Source organism: Pezoporus flaviventris, unplaced genomic scaffold (genome assembly GCF_033815535.1).
Source record: "Pezoporus flaviventris isolate CSIRO_AGI_PZ_B2104156 unplaced genomic scaffold, CSIRO_AGI_Pfla_v1 ptg000078l, whole genome shotgun sequence".
In the NCBI taxonomy this organism is placed as follows: Eukaryota; Metazoa; Chordata; class Aves; order Psittaciformes; family Psittacidae; genus Pezoporus; species Pezoporus flaviventris.
Genome location: NW_026892626.1, coordinates 7,360,191 through 7,375,182, shown reverse-complemented (window position 1 = coordinate 7,375,182; position 14,992 = coordinate 7,360,191). Strand labels below are relative to the sequence as shown.

Below are 14,992 nucleotides of genomic sequence, written 5' to 3'. Positions count from 1 at the left end.
TTGACCAAGAACCTTAGCCTTCCCTGTGAAGTAAAGTGCCTATGTATTGTTTTATCCTGGTGAAATACCTCAATGCTTTCATCATACTGATCTGCCCCCAGTGCTTTTTTTTTGTTTGGTTGGTTTTTGGTTTTTGTATGCACTTACAAATGCATTGTTGCTACGAGGTTATTAAGAAGAAAGTTTTTATTTCGGTTTAGTGTTCATGTCTTTGCTTTAGGCCATGCACATTTTTACTATAGAAGTCCATAATGTCAGTTGCAAAATTTAGATTCTCTCCAGAGAGCTCCAGAATCAGGCATACCAGGTGAATTGTTCTCTCCACAAAGGAAACCCTCTTCCTCAGAACAGCTTGAGAGAAGCCTCTGTTTTGTAGCATATCCCAAAGATCACCATGAGCAGGCTCCAGTGGACTAGGTAGGAAATGTTGCCTTGCTAAGAATATCCTGAGAGTAACTGACTTTTTTGTTTAAAGGGAAGCTTAGATCAAGGACCTCAGCAGTCTGGGACCACCATGATATGACATAAGGTGTAGAGAGGAGGAAAGAAATTTGTCTTAAAGAAGACTTGAACAACAGGGATTTAATGGGTCAAAATGTTTTATATTTTACCTTTGTACATCAACTCACACCAGCCTTCATTTCTCTCAGTCAGCAAGCCCTACTGCCTTCTCTGCTGACTGTCTTTGGAAGTATTTATGACTTACTCCTATGCAGAGTTTACCACAGTAATCTCATATCAGTTTAACAGAGCCCTGGATAACCACAGCCAGCTCTGAGTCCTCCCAGAAAAAAAGATGGAAAAATACTTGATTATTTCTGCCTTTGTGTAACAGAGCAACATGAACTGGAGATATACTCAAGCTGTGAATGTCAGGAATAAATAGGCAGCTTACAAATGGCATTGAAAGTAGTCTATACTGCTGAGAGGAAAAAGGATTTTGTTTCTTATTGTTCTGCTCTCTTTGGGTTGATTTAAAAAAGAGTAGTGTGTTTTGATGAGGATGATACAGAGTAATGGCGTTTGAAAGTGCAGTAGCTCTTTTCTTTAAATGTTTGTGTTTTAGACTGAATTGATTAGACTGATCTTTTTTGTTGGGCTAGTATTGCCTCATCTTGTACAATGACAACCAGGAGTAGCTCTGGCTTGGTGCAGCATGGGAAGGTGACACTAATATGTTAACATCTGCTCACTACAGCAGAGGTACCACGACCTTGGTGTATCATCATTAATTTCCCCAAAACAAACCATCCAGAACTATTGCTAGTAGAAACAATTCGAAGAGCATCAGCATATAGTCAAACTTATTTAGTCGTTGACATTGATAGAAGGGTTATTGCTTTTCTGGCTGAAGCCCATCATGACCACAGTGGCAGGGCCCTTGTTTTACCCATGTGCTGCAGGAGTGTTCAGCCCACTGGGGATACTGAGGCTTGCCCCTTGGTGGAAATGAGCATCCAGACTTTAGAAATCCTTGGCTGGCTTCACAGGCTGCCTTTTTAATCAGAATACATGCAGGCCTTGACAAGGAACTTTGTCTTAGTTTCTGTGCTTCACAGCCTCGAAGCACAACTATATGAATTAGGTAGAAGGCTACACCTGCCCCTGGAATATGGATGTTTATGTATGTACGGGGCCAGTTCTTTAACTGTTGGAAATGGGGCGAATTTCTGTCATTGGAGGGTCTGGCCCGAGTACTTTGTGCCGCTTCCATTGTCCTCCCTCAAGAGGACAATTTTCAGGACGTTTTGTCCTCCCTCAAAACTACAAATGTCTTGCAGACGATCCACTTCAAACTATTAAATTGCACTGATACGGCTGCTGTTGGCCCCGAGGGCGCTGTGCTCATGGCAGGGTTGCCGGCAGGTGCCGCTGGTGGGGTCTGTGGAGTGCTGAGGCACCTCACACTGCTCCCAGCATGCAGTAGTGGTGTCTCCTTCTTGTGTCACTTCTGCATTGTCTCTGCACAACCCATGTTTCCAAACGCATTATTCTTGCAGGGTACACGGCAAAGCTCACAGAAACAAAAGGTGACAGGATGTTCCATCAAGTGCTTCTCTAGGATGCTTTACCAGGTGCCCAAAGAGGCCTTGGGGCTGAGGAGGCAAGGGCACATGGAGGGACTGGAATTCATTAAACTCCTGAACTCCTGAAAGCTTCCAGAGTTGTGGTCTTCTTTGGAGCCACCAGCCACAGTTAGCTGTTAATGGAGTTGCTGGGTTAAGTTCATTGTGATGTTTGACCTGCTGTGTTGTGTAGAAGCCTGGCAATGTGTGAAAGCCTCGCTGTCAGAGAGGAGCAATGGTGCTGCAGTTGTAGGGGCTAATGATTCTGCTGACCTCATGTCCTCATCCAGCTGCTTTCTATTACTGTCGCTTAACTGGGACATGGTAGGCTCAGGGGACTGACTTTAGATAATGAGGGAGCTGTGCATTTATGGCAGCTACCGCAGGACAAGGGAGCTAAATCCAGCTCATTTTAACTTCATCATCTATTTTTATATTATTCTGCCATAATGTGGACATTCAAAAAAAAAAATTGGGCTTATTGCTCTGAGGTGAAATGAATAGTGCTGGTAGTACTGCTGGGCTGTGGGGAGGCAGGGGTGGTAAGTGATCTGTGCAGTAGCCAGCTTTGTTATTGTCGTCTTGCCTCAGTACTCTATAGACTTACAAAAGTATTGACACCTGAAAAAAAAAAACAGGATCATTATGTTGATATTTATATTCTATTTATTTCTTTCTTGCTAAGTTAAGAAAGTAAGCATGGAGCAATAATGTAATTTTTACCAGAATCCGTGTAAAGCTGTAGTGGCTCAACAGTTTACTTGAAAATGCTTTGTTTACTTTGATTTTCAGATGTAATTATTGCAGTTATGCTCAGGATTTTTCATAAACTGCTACTATCTAAGAAATACAACCCTTGCTTTGGCTAACTTAGGAAATTGCAAATATTAGCAGAGGTTATAATGCAGCAGTATATGTGGATTTGTTGTTGAAGGTATGGGTAAAGTAGACTTAGGTTTACTTTTAAAATTATGGTTAACAAAGTCCGTAATTTTTACTACATACAAAAACTTGTTACTTTAATGGGCTACTTATGCACTGACACTTTCTCTCATTATCTCATTATAAGAGTAATGGGATTTATTCCCAGCACAAAAGAGGAATTGTTCGACAAGTTCTATCCACTGCAGGTTTCTTTGTAAAAGCAAGTTCAAAGTTCAAAGAGAAAACCATGTTATTTTCAAACTACTTTCTAACAGATACACAATATATAGCGTGTTTCAGGAAGAACATTCTATACATTAAAACAAATGTTTGGGAGCTTGTTTTCTGCTTATTTACTTGGCAGAATTTACTCAGATTACCCCTCAGAAGTCTTAAATAAAAGAGACATTATCACTGAGACTTTGTACATGAAGTCAACTATCCATGATAACTAGTCAACATATTTGCATACTGATTTAGCATATTTAGCATATCTAGCATATTTAATTGAAAGATCATAGCAGCCAGTATTATCTGAGCATCACAAATACTACTGTGAAGTAAAAGGCAGATACATTTTTCACTACCTGCTAAAATCATTGCCTGTTTACTTAATGAGTTTCCATAAATTTGGAGTAATCTAATGCTGTTGTCCATAGCAGTAAGTAAAAGGAACAAAATTTAATTGAAGATATGAATCTATGAAATATGGGTCTTGATTCCACCTGTTCTCCATTCAGCGTATTCCACCCGTGTAAGTCTTTAATATATTGGATATTTTTTATGGGAAGTTATGTGTGCCAGCCATAGATAGAACATTATGTTTAGCATTTTGGAAGACCCAGAGAGCTGACCCTGCACAAAATTCAAGTAACTTCACAAATGTGCTTTCAAGAGCAAGTGATGAAGAGGAGCATTTTGCCCACACAGCTTCTCTTGCACTGAGGACTTCGGTAGTTTGAAGTCAAGTGAGTTCTCTGCCCAGTTTGGTATAAAACTTTGTAACTGCTTATTCAAGAAGAATAATTACATGGGTAAGGAGAGAGCATGGAGTCCCACAAAAAATGACCCTGGGCAGGAGGAGAATGAAATAGCTATTTGCTGCAGCGGAGATACTTTACTATAGTGTAAAATGTTTGTGGGACTGTGGTCTGGAAGACAGCACTGTCATGGATTGACTGGCTTCCATGCTCAGCAGTTCACTTCAACAACAATCCCAGCTGTGGGTAAAACCTGAGGACACTAACGGACCTTAATTGCTCTGAGTAGCCTCACTTGAGTTTGAGTTTTATGCACTTTGTCTATGCATGTATATTTCATTATCAGGCTTAATCTACATATGACTTTTTAAAAAAACTTCAGCTTTTAAAAATGTAGTAGTTTATTTTCATTCTCAGATGGCAATAATCCATTTGAGACTGTATGAAGGTTCCTTTTCTAGATAGAGTCTCAATTTAGCAAGCTCGCTTACTATTGTGAAGCGAGGAGTTGGTATAAACAGACCTCCAAAAGCCTTCACGGCCAGTTTAAACAAAAATAGTCCAAGATTTTAATTAAAAAAAATATAGTGTTTTAGTTAAAAGCTGTATCAGAGCCATAATAAGTATAATATTAATAACACAAATGAAAAACAACCTACATGAGTTAACATTCTTGGATCAAGTCCCACCTTCCTAATACTCAGCCACTTTTTTGACCGTTAAGGATTAGGTTTATAACTGAAAGTGCGGGCTTTCATGGTAGCCTAACAAATGTGGATATAAAAGTGAATTTTAATTTGCTTTCCAGCATTGCTTTTAGAAAGCAAGGAGAATCACAGAATGGTTTGGGTTGGAAAGGATCTTAATATCATCCAGTTCTACCCCACCCTGCCATAGGCAGGGGTGTTTCACCCTAGACCACATCACCCAAGACTCTGTCCAACCAGGCCATGAATACTGCCAGGGATGGAGCATTTGCCACTTCTCTGGGCAGCCTGTTCCAGTGCCTCACCAGCCTCACAGTAAAGAACTTCCTTATATCTAAGCTGAACTTCCCCTGTTTCAGTTTAAACTTATTATTCTTTGTCCTGTCACTACAGCCCCTGTTGAAGAGTCCCTCCCCAGCATCCTTGTAGACTTCCTTCAGATACTGGGAGGCTGCTATGAGGTCTCCATGCAGCCTTCTCTTCTCCAGGCTGAATAGCCCCAGCTTCCTCAGCCTGTCTTCATACAGGAGGTGCTCCAGCCCCGGATCATCCTCATGGCCCTCCTCTGGACTTCAACAGCTCCATACCCTTCTTATATAATATCTTTATTATGTAATGGAAACTAATGAATCCACTGTCTTAGCAAGAAGGTGATATCTCTTGCATGCATATTTTTGTATGCTTATGAAGGAGATATTTAAATGTGTTAAAGAAATAACTTAGATTTACAGCTCTATTTATCATGATAAAATCACTGAATTTGGCTAAATACATTAGAATTATTAGAATTTCACATTTCATAGGTATTGTGCTTTAGGAAGTAAAGTATGACAATGCAGGTTTGCTTTTTTTAAAAAAAAATTATACTAATAGTCAGATACATTGTGAAATTAATAATAGGGGAGACTGGTTGGTTGGGTTTTTTCTTAATTATTTTCCTGTTCCACTGCTGCTGTTTATCACAGTGAACCATTGATACTGCAGATAATTGTTCACATAATGGAGTGCCAAGGTGGTTAAGCACACTCAGCATAAGGCCCGTTTCTTCACACACCTCTCACAAAATAGCTCCAACAGCTCGAATTCTGTTCAGTGGCATGGATTGTGAATCACAATCAGAAATATGTTCCGAATCCTGAGGAGCTCGACTAGGGACTGTACCAGGCAAATGAAAAAGGGGAAGAATCAATGGGCAATCAGTCTTACACCTGTCCCACTCACAGGCAAATCCAGAAATTAATAAAAGGTTATAGCACAGTGTAATTTTTAAAACTGCCTAAGCTCAGTGAGACAAACCTTTAAAAGTAATATTTCACGTTAGTTCTGATAAATGCAAAGCCATTCACAAAACCATGTCAAATTTCTGCCCTTGATCTCCTTTTCAGTCCAAATCTCATTTAGTTGTCTTGTAGGTGTGTTTACTGTGGTAGTTTCAGGACTGCTTAAGCAGGGGAGGTACTGGCTAACAGTGAGGAGTGGGTGACACAGCAGATTTGGTTGTTGGTCATGTATTTTATGTCTAAGAAATGAAACACTCTCTCTAAAAAGAAACACAACTTGACTGTCTCCTACTTTCCTAACTCCGATGGCAGAGTTTGAATGAAACATGACCTGCACATTCAGCCACGTATTCCACTCATTGCTACATAAAAGTTCAGTCATACTACATGACGTGAATGGTACTCATCTTTCTCGTCTAACAGCCCTGCAAAAACCTGGGGGGTGGCTTACAGACATCAAAAGCTTTACTGTAATAAAATTACTTCTTAGAGTATCTGTCTATTGAAGAAACAGCTCTTGCGGCACTTTATTAACATTAGTGGTGGAAGAAAAAAAATAAAACCAATTCCATCCTGTCATTGACAATTCAGTCTTGCTGTCTTTTTTCTTCTAGGTTTATACACTTTTTCATTCTCAAAACCCTCTTTGCCTGAAATATATTCTAAAATATTCTAACAGAATTTCAAAAGCCCGAAGTACAGGAGATGGTTTTCTTCAGCTTATTGTAAATGTCTATTTACACCTTTTTTTAGTTTTTTTTTATTTTTTTAATCATGTTTTGGAACTAGACGGTATTCTCAGGTAAGCACAGGAAAGACGCTAAACTGAGGGGCCGTTGGTTGCACCTCTTTCAATGAGTGTTCTTCTAGCATAGCACATATGCATGCCTTATATGAGTTTGAAGCAGGATGAGCTAAACATGAGGTGATGCTGAAGGAATTCCATGCATTTAGTTTCTTGGACTAGGACTGAAGTAAACCTTTTCTCATGCCATAGAAACCTAGGAAGTTGCAAAGTTATAAAAGGTGAAAACTGTGCTTTTTTAAATGCACAACATTTATTTTGATGTGAGAAACTGAAAGATAGATTAAGAAAATATCTTCTTTAGAAAAATGCGTAACAGGAAAAGGGCTTCACATGTTGATGAGATGAGCCAAGTCAGTGAAATGGTTACTGACTTTCAGGCAAGTGATAAATGAGGATCCTGTCTCATAATGCGTCCCTTTCAATTTTTGTCCCTGCTCTTTTATCTTTGAGCTTTTACACAGGAAATTTCATATTTATTTAACACAAAAATGACATTAAATGAGCTTTCCATTTCATGTTTCAGAACTTTCTTCATTCTAGAAGATTTCCTTTATTTCTTTACAGTAACTTGTTAGCTTGAGATACATAACAAACAGCAACTATTTGGATACAGTTTTAGAATGGCACATACTGTCCTTTTAATTAACTCCGGACGTTAGGAACTACATATGCATGCACTTCAAGATAAGGCCTTTCTAAGGGCTAAAACCAGTAAACATAGTTTAAAAGACTGTTTACTGCATTATCTGGTTATCACCATATCTACATTTTTGTCAGCATTCATTCATTTCCTTATGTAGAAGGGGAGGTTCTGAATTGAGTGCAGCTTTTGTGAGTAGCAAAAAAGCCATTTTAAGGATGTTTTCTGTCAGTCATGTATAGCTTCTAGTACTAGAAAAATAAATTGCAGCTTCCCTGAGAAAGTGACATAAACCCATGGGCTTTTTATGTCACGAACGGATTATTGTGAGAAAGATAGGAAACCGTCTCCCAAGCTGTGATCTCTCTTGATGAAATTGCTGCATTCTTAACTAGTACATAAAATGTCCAGGAGACAGTAAGAGACGGTAAAAGAATGTCATGCTTCATACCAAACATTGGTAAGAACTATAAGCTGTTGCAGGTATCATGATCTACAAAGGAAGCTGCCAGCCTTGTAAAGCAAGATCTACTAATTGTGACAGGCACATTGTCTACACTCCAATTCTTGGTCTCTGCTCTTTTCCTTGGCTTGTCCCCAATCCTTCCCTTCTGTAATAATTAGCTTATTATCAAGACAGACATAATTATAGGTACTTCTTTACCCAGGATTGCCCAGGATAGGTAAATTGGTTTTGTGTCTTGGGTGACTTGGCTACAGATCATAATGGGTACTCTCTTAAGAAGCTTCATCCCTAGCCATACCTTCTTAGAGGGTTTAATTGAGTAATGATGCTATCACATACAGACAAGTTTTGGAAAAGCCTACAGCAGAGAATGACTTCCCAAATACTGTTCTTTGTCATACACTTTATATGACTCTCGTGTGTGAATTCACTGACTTATCAAACTTGGCAGAAAATACAGCTGCTGGTCTAGAAGTTGAAAGTTTCAGGAACTGAGGAGGAGGATAGGGTTGAGAGGGAGTAGGAAATCAGTCATACAAGCATTAACATACGTAAACTTAAAAGTCTCTGCTAAAACTTTTAGGTAATTGTCAGATATTTGCAGACTAATAGCATTCAGCTCATTAATTTAATGAGTGTTATTTGACCTATAATATTAATGTGGTTTACTGTTTATTAATTAAACATCAGCTTGAGGAATATCATTATTTTAAATAGAAACACTCCATATCTCCATTAATAAAGTGATGAGTATGCTGTTAGAGATCATAGTCCCTCTGGTGTGAGGATCACTTCACAGAGTTTTCAGAAATCATAGAATAATGGAATGGTTTGAGTTGGAAGGGACCTTAAAGATCATCTAGTTCCAGCCACCTGTGCCCCAGGGACACCTTCCACTAGACCAGATTGCTCAAGTTGCATCCAGCCTGGGCTCATGTCTCAGTGTATGTTCATATCCCCGTGTCCAGCCTGGGCAATACAGGGCATTTTGCTCAGCTATGTAGCGTGAGCTGGTGAAGGATTTTACTAACATAACTCTGGTGCGAGTTCCTGGTAACCTGCCAGGCAGGTGTCAGCAGTACTGCATGGCTCAAAACAATGCTGCCCTCAGCAGTATGACTGTGTCAAGTTATTTGTCATTTCATTTGATAATTTTTCATTAGTATGCTTAGCATAAGAATGTGCTGATGAAATTTGATAAAAATGTAAAGCTAATTGGAAATAAAGAAGAGCGTGATCCAGGAAGAGATGAATACTCTAGCAGATTGAAATAAAAGAAGTGAATTAGTGTCAGTAATACCAAGTAAAAGGTCATCCTTCTAGGAACTAACTGAAATTCAACTGCTGAACAGGGATTTACCAGACAATAACTTTGATAAGAAAGATATGGGTGGAATGTACCCAGTGGTCCAGTTGACCACTGGATGACTATAAAGGAGCAGGAAGATAAAGCATTATAAAAGAGAAATACACTCTCTGGATATACATGTGGATTACTAAGATAGAAGAATGCTTAATTACATTGCAAGGCATTAGTGAGTCCTTGGTTGGAGTAGTCATAGTGCTTAGCTGTTTTCACATTACTTACATAGATGAAAGAGAGAGGCACCTCTGGGAGATGGTTTAGAGTGGGATTTATGAAAGCTTAAGGAGACTTCACTCCAAATGCTGGTGTTTTAAGTTAAACTAGGTTTTGGGTATATCCCCTAAAATAAATGTTTTTATTCATTTGCCAAAAAAAAAAAAAAAAAAAAGATGTAATTAGGTTGTAGTAAATAGAGTGTAACTCTACTGAGTATATTGGTAGAAAGTCCTTCTTGTGAGAGAACACTAACAGAATAACATGTTAAGCCTAATTCTAGCAGAGAATGGATGAGATGACTTTATATAAGGTCTGTGTTGGGAAAGAAAAATACCTGCTAACCCTAAAGCGTATTGGTGAAGAGGAATAACAAAGAAAAAAAAAAAGAAAGAAAAAGGTGATAGGTTGTTTGTAAATAAATGGAATTTAAATAAGGGGAAGTTCTGCTTGTGTGAGAGAAATTCTTGAGCAGCCTTCAAAAATCCTATTAGTGACAAAAGATACACTTTTCAAATGGAGCTGAAACTTGTTGAATCAGGTTAAATTAAGTAATTGTTTGTGATTGCAGGTTCCTTGTTGTGATGTGACAGGAGTTCATTTCAATTCCCACATTCCTTTGAAATAATTTTTTGATAAATCCACAGATGTCTTCCATTGAACACCAGCTCTGCACACAAATTTTCTTTTTGTTATACAGACTGAGCTCTATTCAATTAAACTCTGTGCTCTGCTTCCCCTGCCCTCCAACTGAGTCACTGTTGGTCACTCCCTCTCCTGCTTCTAAAAGCTGGGGAAAACTGGTGATATTGTTTAAAAGTGATTGGTAGCACCAATATAAAGGAAGATCTATTCTCATGTAGACAGAATTATAGCTAGGTGTCAGTCTTAAATATGTGAGATTATAAGGGGGTTTTCAACCTGGTAAAGTCATGAGAGTATTATCACATAAAGTTCTAACAGAGTTTTGTTTCACAAATACAGTTTAACAGCCCTCATAACCTAATAACAGCTATTAATTTAATAACACTTAATGTGTGTTATTTGTCCTCTAATATTAAAGTATGTCTGTGTCTATTCAAAGTGTTGAGTTAAAGTTACTGTAATATAAATAACAATTTTATCTGTATTGCCTGAACTGAATTTTGTGCAAGTTTGCGGTAGTAGTTGACTTACTTATGGTTTCGTACCTAAATCTAGAGAATTAATGATTAATTAATTCCTTGTTTGGCATAGAGAAATAGTTCTTGCTGTTCCATGGCTCATCGGGAGACAAGTATATTTGTGCTAAGCCCAGCCTTGATTGCTGTAAGTCAGAACTGGAGCAGAGCCTGACCTTTTCCTGCAGGGCTTCCTGCAGCTCCTTTCCTGCCAATACCTGCACCCAACACAGTACATCCCCAGTGAGCAGAAGCTGGCAAACCTTTCTTTGTCACGCTTTACATGGAATGTGTTCTTCAAACTCCCTGTTGCTTCTAGCACTGTGAAACTACGCTGGCTTGTTTTCAAAGCATATCATGGTAATTTTCTTGATGTGTTAGAATAGCTTCTAGTTGCATTACTCATCATTTCTGTTCAGAAACAAATTAAAAATAAGTAAAAATAGGAAAACATTTTTCCAGTTCTGTTTTGGTATGTTCCCTGAATATTACTCTACTCTTAATTTATACCTGGTTTTGCCTCTAATATGCATGACAGGTGAACAGTCAGTATGAAAGTTCTCTTCAGTTCCATTCCCTCAAGCCATAATAACCAATTGATGTCAGTTACCCCAAAAGCAAATTAATCCCACTCCTGTTTTGTTGAATCAATACTAATGCATTTTTCCTGTAATTTTCAGGTTTTGACAACACTGGCTGCCAGCAAAGCTGAGGTAGGAAATCCTGTCTTACATGTGTGGATTGTTAAATAGCTGTCTGCAATTTTGATAGTGGGGCTTGCTTTCTTGCAATTTTGGGGTGAAAATTTAAGGGGCTTCACTGTGACACCTGCTGTTTCTAGCATTTAATGAAACAATCTCTGGAATTCTTGTCTTGTTACAACAATGTGTAAGCTGATAAATTCCTCCTAGGAAAGTTTTATCATTATGTAGGTCTTTGAAACTGTGTAGTTCAGAGCTTTGGTAAGCATGTGTTGTAATTTCCCATCAATAGAAGATAGCTGTCTGACCTTTCCTCTATGCCCTTCAATTTTTCTTCATTGCTTCAGAGCAAAAAGCGTACTGTATCTGCTCCAAGGTCAGCTCTGCTGTTTGGCTTGCATTCCTTCCCAGTCCTTGGCTTGCCTCACTCTTTGGTACCATATGACATGAGCTGTTTGAACAGACTGGACATGAGAGAGAAGTTTAGTTTTATGACACAGTGCTACTAGCTGAATTCTTGATCAATTCTGGAATGACATTAACTATACGGTGTGTTGTCTACGGTGTCTACAATGCTTGGCATTGCTAGTTTAGATTGATCATTTTGGATTTGCATTTATTTTGTTAGCTTTTCTAGTAGTGTGTGAGTATTCTACCTGATCTTAATGGGTCTAACTGTATTCTTAGAGGTGAAAATATTCTGATTATTGGAGTATATTTTGAATAACTGATTGCTAAACCAAAAATGACGGTTCTTTGTGACCACCAGCGTGTTATACAGTATTTGTCTCTTTTGAACATTGCTGTTGAGTAAGTCACTGCACTTTTAATAACTGACAGGTATTTTTATTCAGTGTGCACAGTTACTGACTCATTTAAATGTAATGTCAATTGGAAGCTCAGAGCATTTCTATATGAAACAGGTCTTGGACTCACGGTAGGGAATTTGTGATGTACTCCAAAGCTAATGTTTAACTATGACAAAAGGTGTAGGTGACTCTTACGACTATAGTCAGATAAATTTTTAATATGAATGTTTTGTAATTCAAATTGCATTATTAAAGAGAATAGATAATCTGTGTTAGTTATTTTAAAGAACAAGGACGCAAGTTCACTTGCATACTATAAAAGAATGCCATAATTCGTTTTTATTTAGATTAAGACTAATATTAGTGTTCAGTTTTGCTGATCTGATTCAGTTGCATACTTGGCTTGTCTCAGAGACTTTTGGGAGCAGGATTGGTGGTTTGGTTTTTTTTCACTGTTGCACTATTTTAAATACCTTTCTCTTATATCAACAGTGTCCACTAATTAAGAGTCACTTTGATTTTCTAGATTTGCAATGGGATTTTGGGGGGCTTAGATTTGTCACTGTACTGGTACTACTATCAATTTTGCTCCCTTATAAAAGTCTGTTTTCTCATTTATTTGTAAAATTTTCCCATATACTTTCTTTGGGTTTGTGTGTAAAATTCTAGAAGTGGTACAGGTTTCTGAGGTGGTCAGTTGTGTCAGTTGTATTGCTTTGTTAGTATTTTCACTATTTGAAAACCTTCAGAGAGTTAACATATTTTCTGGCCTTTGTGCTTCAGCCTGCGGGCCAGCTGGCTTAGCTGGCACAAACCTCTAAGAGTTTATCACTAGATGCTGTTACTCCCATTCATGAAAGTACTCAGAGGAAATGCCAAAGTTCCCCCATACAGGGAAAATCCTATTTGGAAGGTAAAGGATGATTAGGTGCTTTCCTAAATCAGGTTTGTTTATAGTCCTACTGAATACTCACAAGTGTAACAACTAGAAAGAACAATAAGCATGCAGGACTGGATGCTGATTTTTTGAATTGGAGTCAGCATTCTGCTTGAGGGAAACAGCTCTTTTGACATAATAGCAAACTTAAAGATTTCTTTCTGGGCCCTATATAGTGCATAGTACAGTTTTGGTGTATTTTGAGGCTAACACACCTTAAATAGTTGTTTGTGTGGATGACACACATAATGTTTCCTCGGGTTTGATAATGGTGGCCTCATGTTTTGACTTTTTTTTTTTCTCCTTTGATCGTCATGATCCAGTCTTGAAATTTAATTATTCCTCTTTTTCTTTTCAGTTGACATAGCTGTGGTGTTCCCTTACTGAATTTTGTCAGTAAGGAGTAGAAAGAAAAATGGCGTGTTTGTGTTACTGTTGAATGCTTCAGGAAGATACAAAGAATTTGGGTTTTTCTGCTTTTTGGTTTTTTTTTTTTTTTTTTTCCAAATGCTGGTTTCCACATACCAGCTGTAGAGAAACAAATACATCTAGAGGAGGCTGTCAAGTAAGCCAAAGACCTTTCGTCAATCTTTTAACACGAAGGGGCAACAAACAGTGACAGAGTCAAAGCTGTAGGCAGCAAAGCCTTCCATGAATAATTGCCAAATCTGCCTACACTGTGTCTTTTAGTGTCATAGTCTTGTAAATATGAAAGTTAGAAGCATCTTTAAAAAAGTTTAAGTTGTGCATAGATAGTTAAATACAAAGATTTTTATCATGAATTACTCTGGTCTCTTGCACAGTAAAGCACATAACAGATTGTGTTAACGTCATTACAAAATGGGCCTGAGAACAGCCTCAAATACAGCAATACACGGTGTAAATTCCTGTGACATACAGAATATAATATATTTTTCATGTAATTACCTGTAACAACACAGTTTAAGGAGTGACTTTTTTTCAGGTCTGCTACCTTTATTTGATGCAGGAATATACATGCCCCCTTTTTGGCAGGTATATACATGCCCGTACATTTTTGGCATATACATGTCCCCTTCAAAAGATCCCTCTTTCATTAAAGTATGTGACTTTTTCCAGAGTGTCCTTTTTTTTTCTAATTAGCTATTAGTGTAAATAATCTTCATGTTGGGGAAACCATCATTTCTTTTCTTCTTTCTGAAACAAAAGTTTCTCTACTTAAAAAATTTTTGTTTCCTCTCCTTCATGCTCAACCTGGCATGTAGTAGGAGAGCGGTGCTCTTACCCTTGGGTTGGGGTACTCTTACCCCCTATCCTACCCTTGGGTTTGGGGGGGAGGATGGCTACATTAAATCATGTTGCTCTCCTGGTTTCTGTGTGGATTGTGGCTTCTCCACAAAATGCTGGAGTGGGGGAGCAGGCCATAATAGGTGGACAGTCACATCTGTGTCCTGCCACCCCATCTGCTTGAGGGATTGTGTTGAGAAGAAGCAAAGGTTTCTCTATTTAGGTAGAGAGCAAAAGTTCCTCTACCTAAATAGAGAACAGAAAGCTGCTTTTGATTCCTGTTTTCCTTCACATCAAATAAATGATACAGTGAAGTTCAGGGCCACTGCTTTTTGAGAAATTAAGAGGTCATGCCTGATGGAAATACTGTGTGTAACCTCTCTGCCTGCTTTTATGTGAGGAATGTCAAGGCAGCCTTTTTTACTCTCATAAAGAAAAGGCTGCCAATACATCTCAATAAAACTGGAAATCAAAATCAGCTCAGAGACAAGGAGGTTATTAAATCAGAGTTTAAGGAAAACCTCAGAACAGGAAGCAGAATATGGCTCTAATGATAACAGAACTGACTGATTTATACTGCAATCTATAAGGTCCTTGATTATCAGGAAATTTCATTGTTAAGCCCCCCACTTCCATTACATGGAAGGAGTAGGTCAGTCCTGGTGGGTA

General features: G+C 38.3%; 1 protein-coding gene across 13 annotated transcripts in view; it reads left to right on the top strand.

Annotated features, from left to right (window-relative positions):
• The window catches only part of RBFOX1 (RNA binding fox-1 homolog 1), a 1,284,179-nt gene that overhangs the window by 277,297 nt on the left and 991,890 nt on the right, over positions 1–14,992 (top strand). For 12 of the 13 annotated variants that reach the window (XM_061473743.1, XM_061473744.1, XM_061473748.1 and 9 more), the window contains exon 2: positions 11,291–11,323. The exons of the other annotated variant lie outside the window; for it this stretch is intronic. In XM_061473743.1, coding sequence (XP_061329727.1) covers positions 11,291–11,323 — 33 coding nt within the window. The remainder of the gene's footprint in view (positions 1–11,290; positions 11,324–14,992) is intronic. 13 annotated transcript variants of the gene reach the window in all.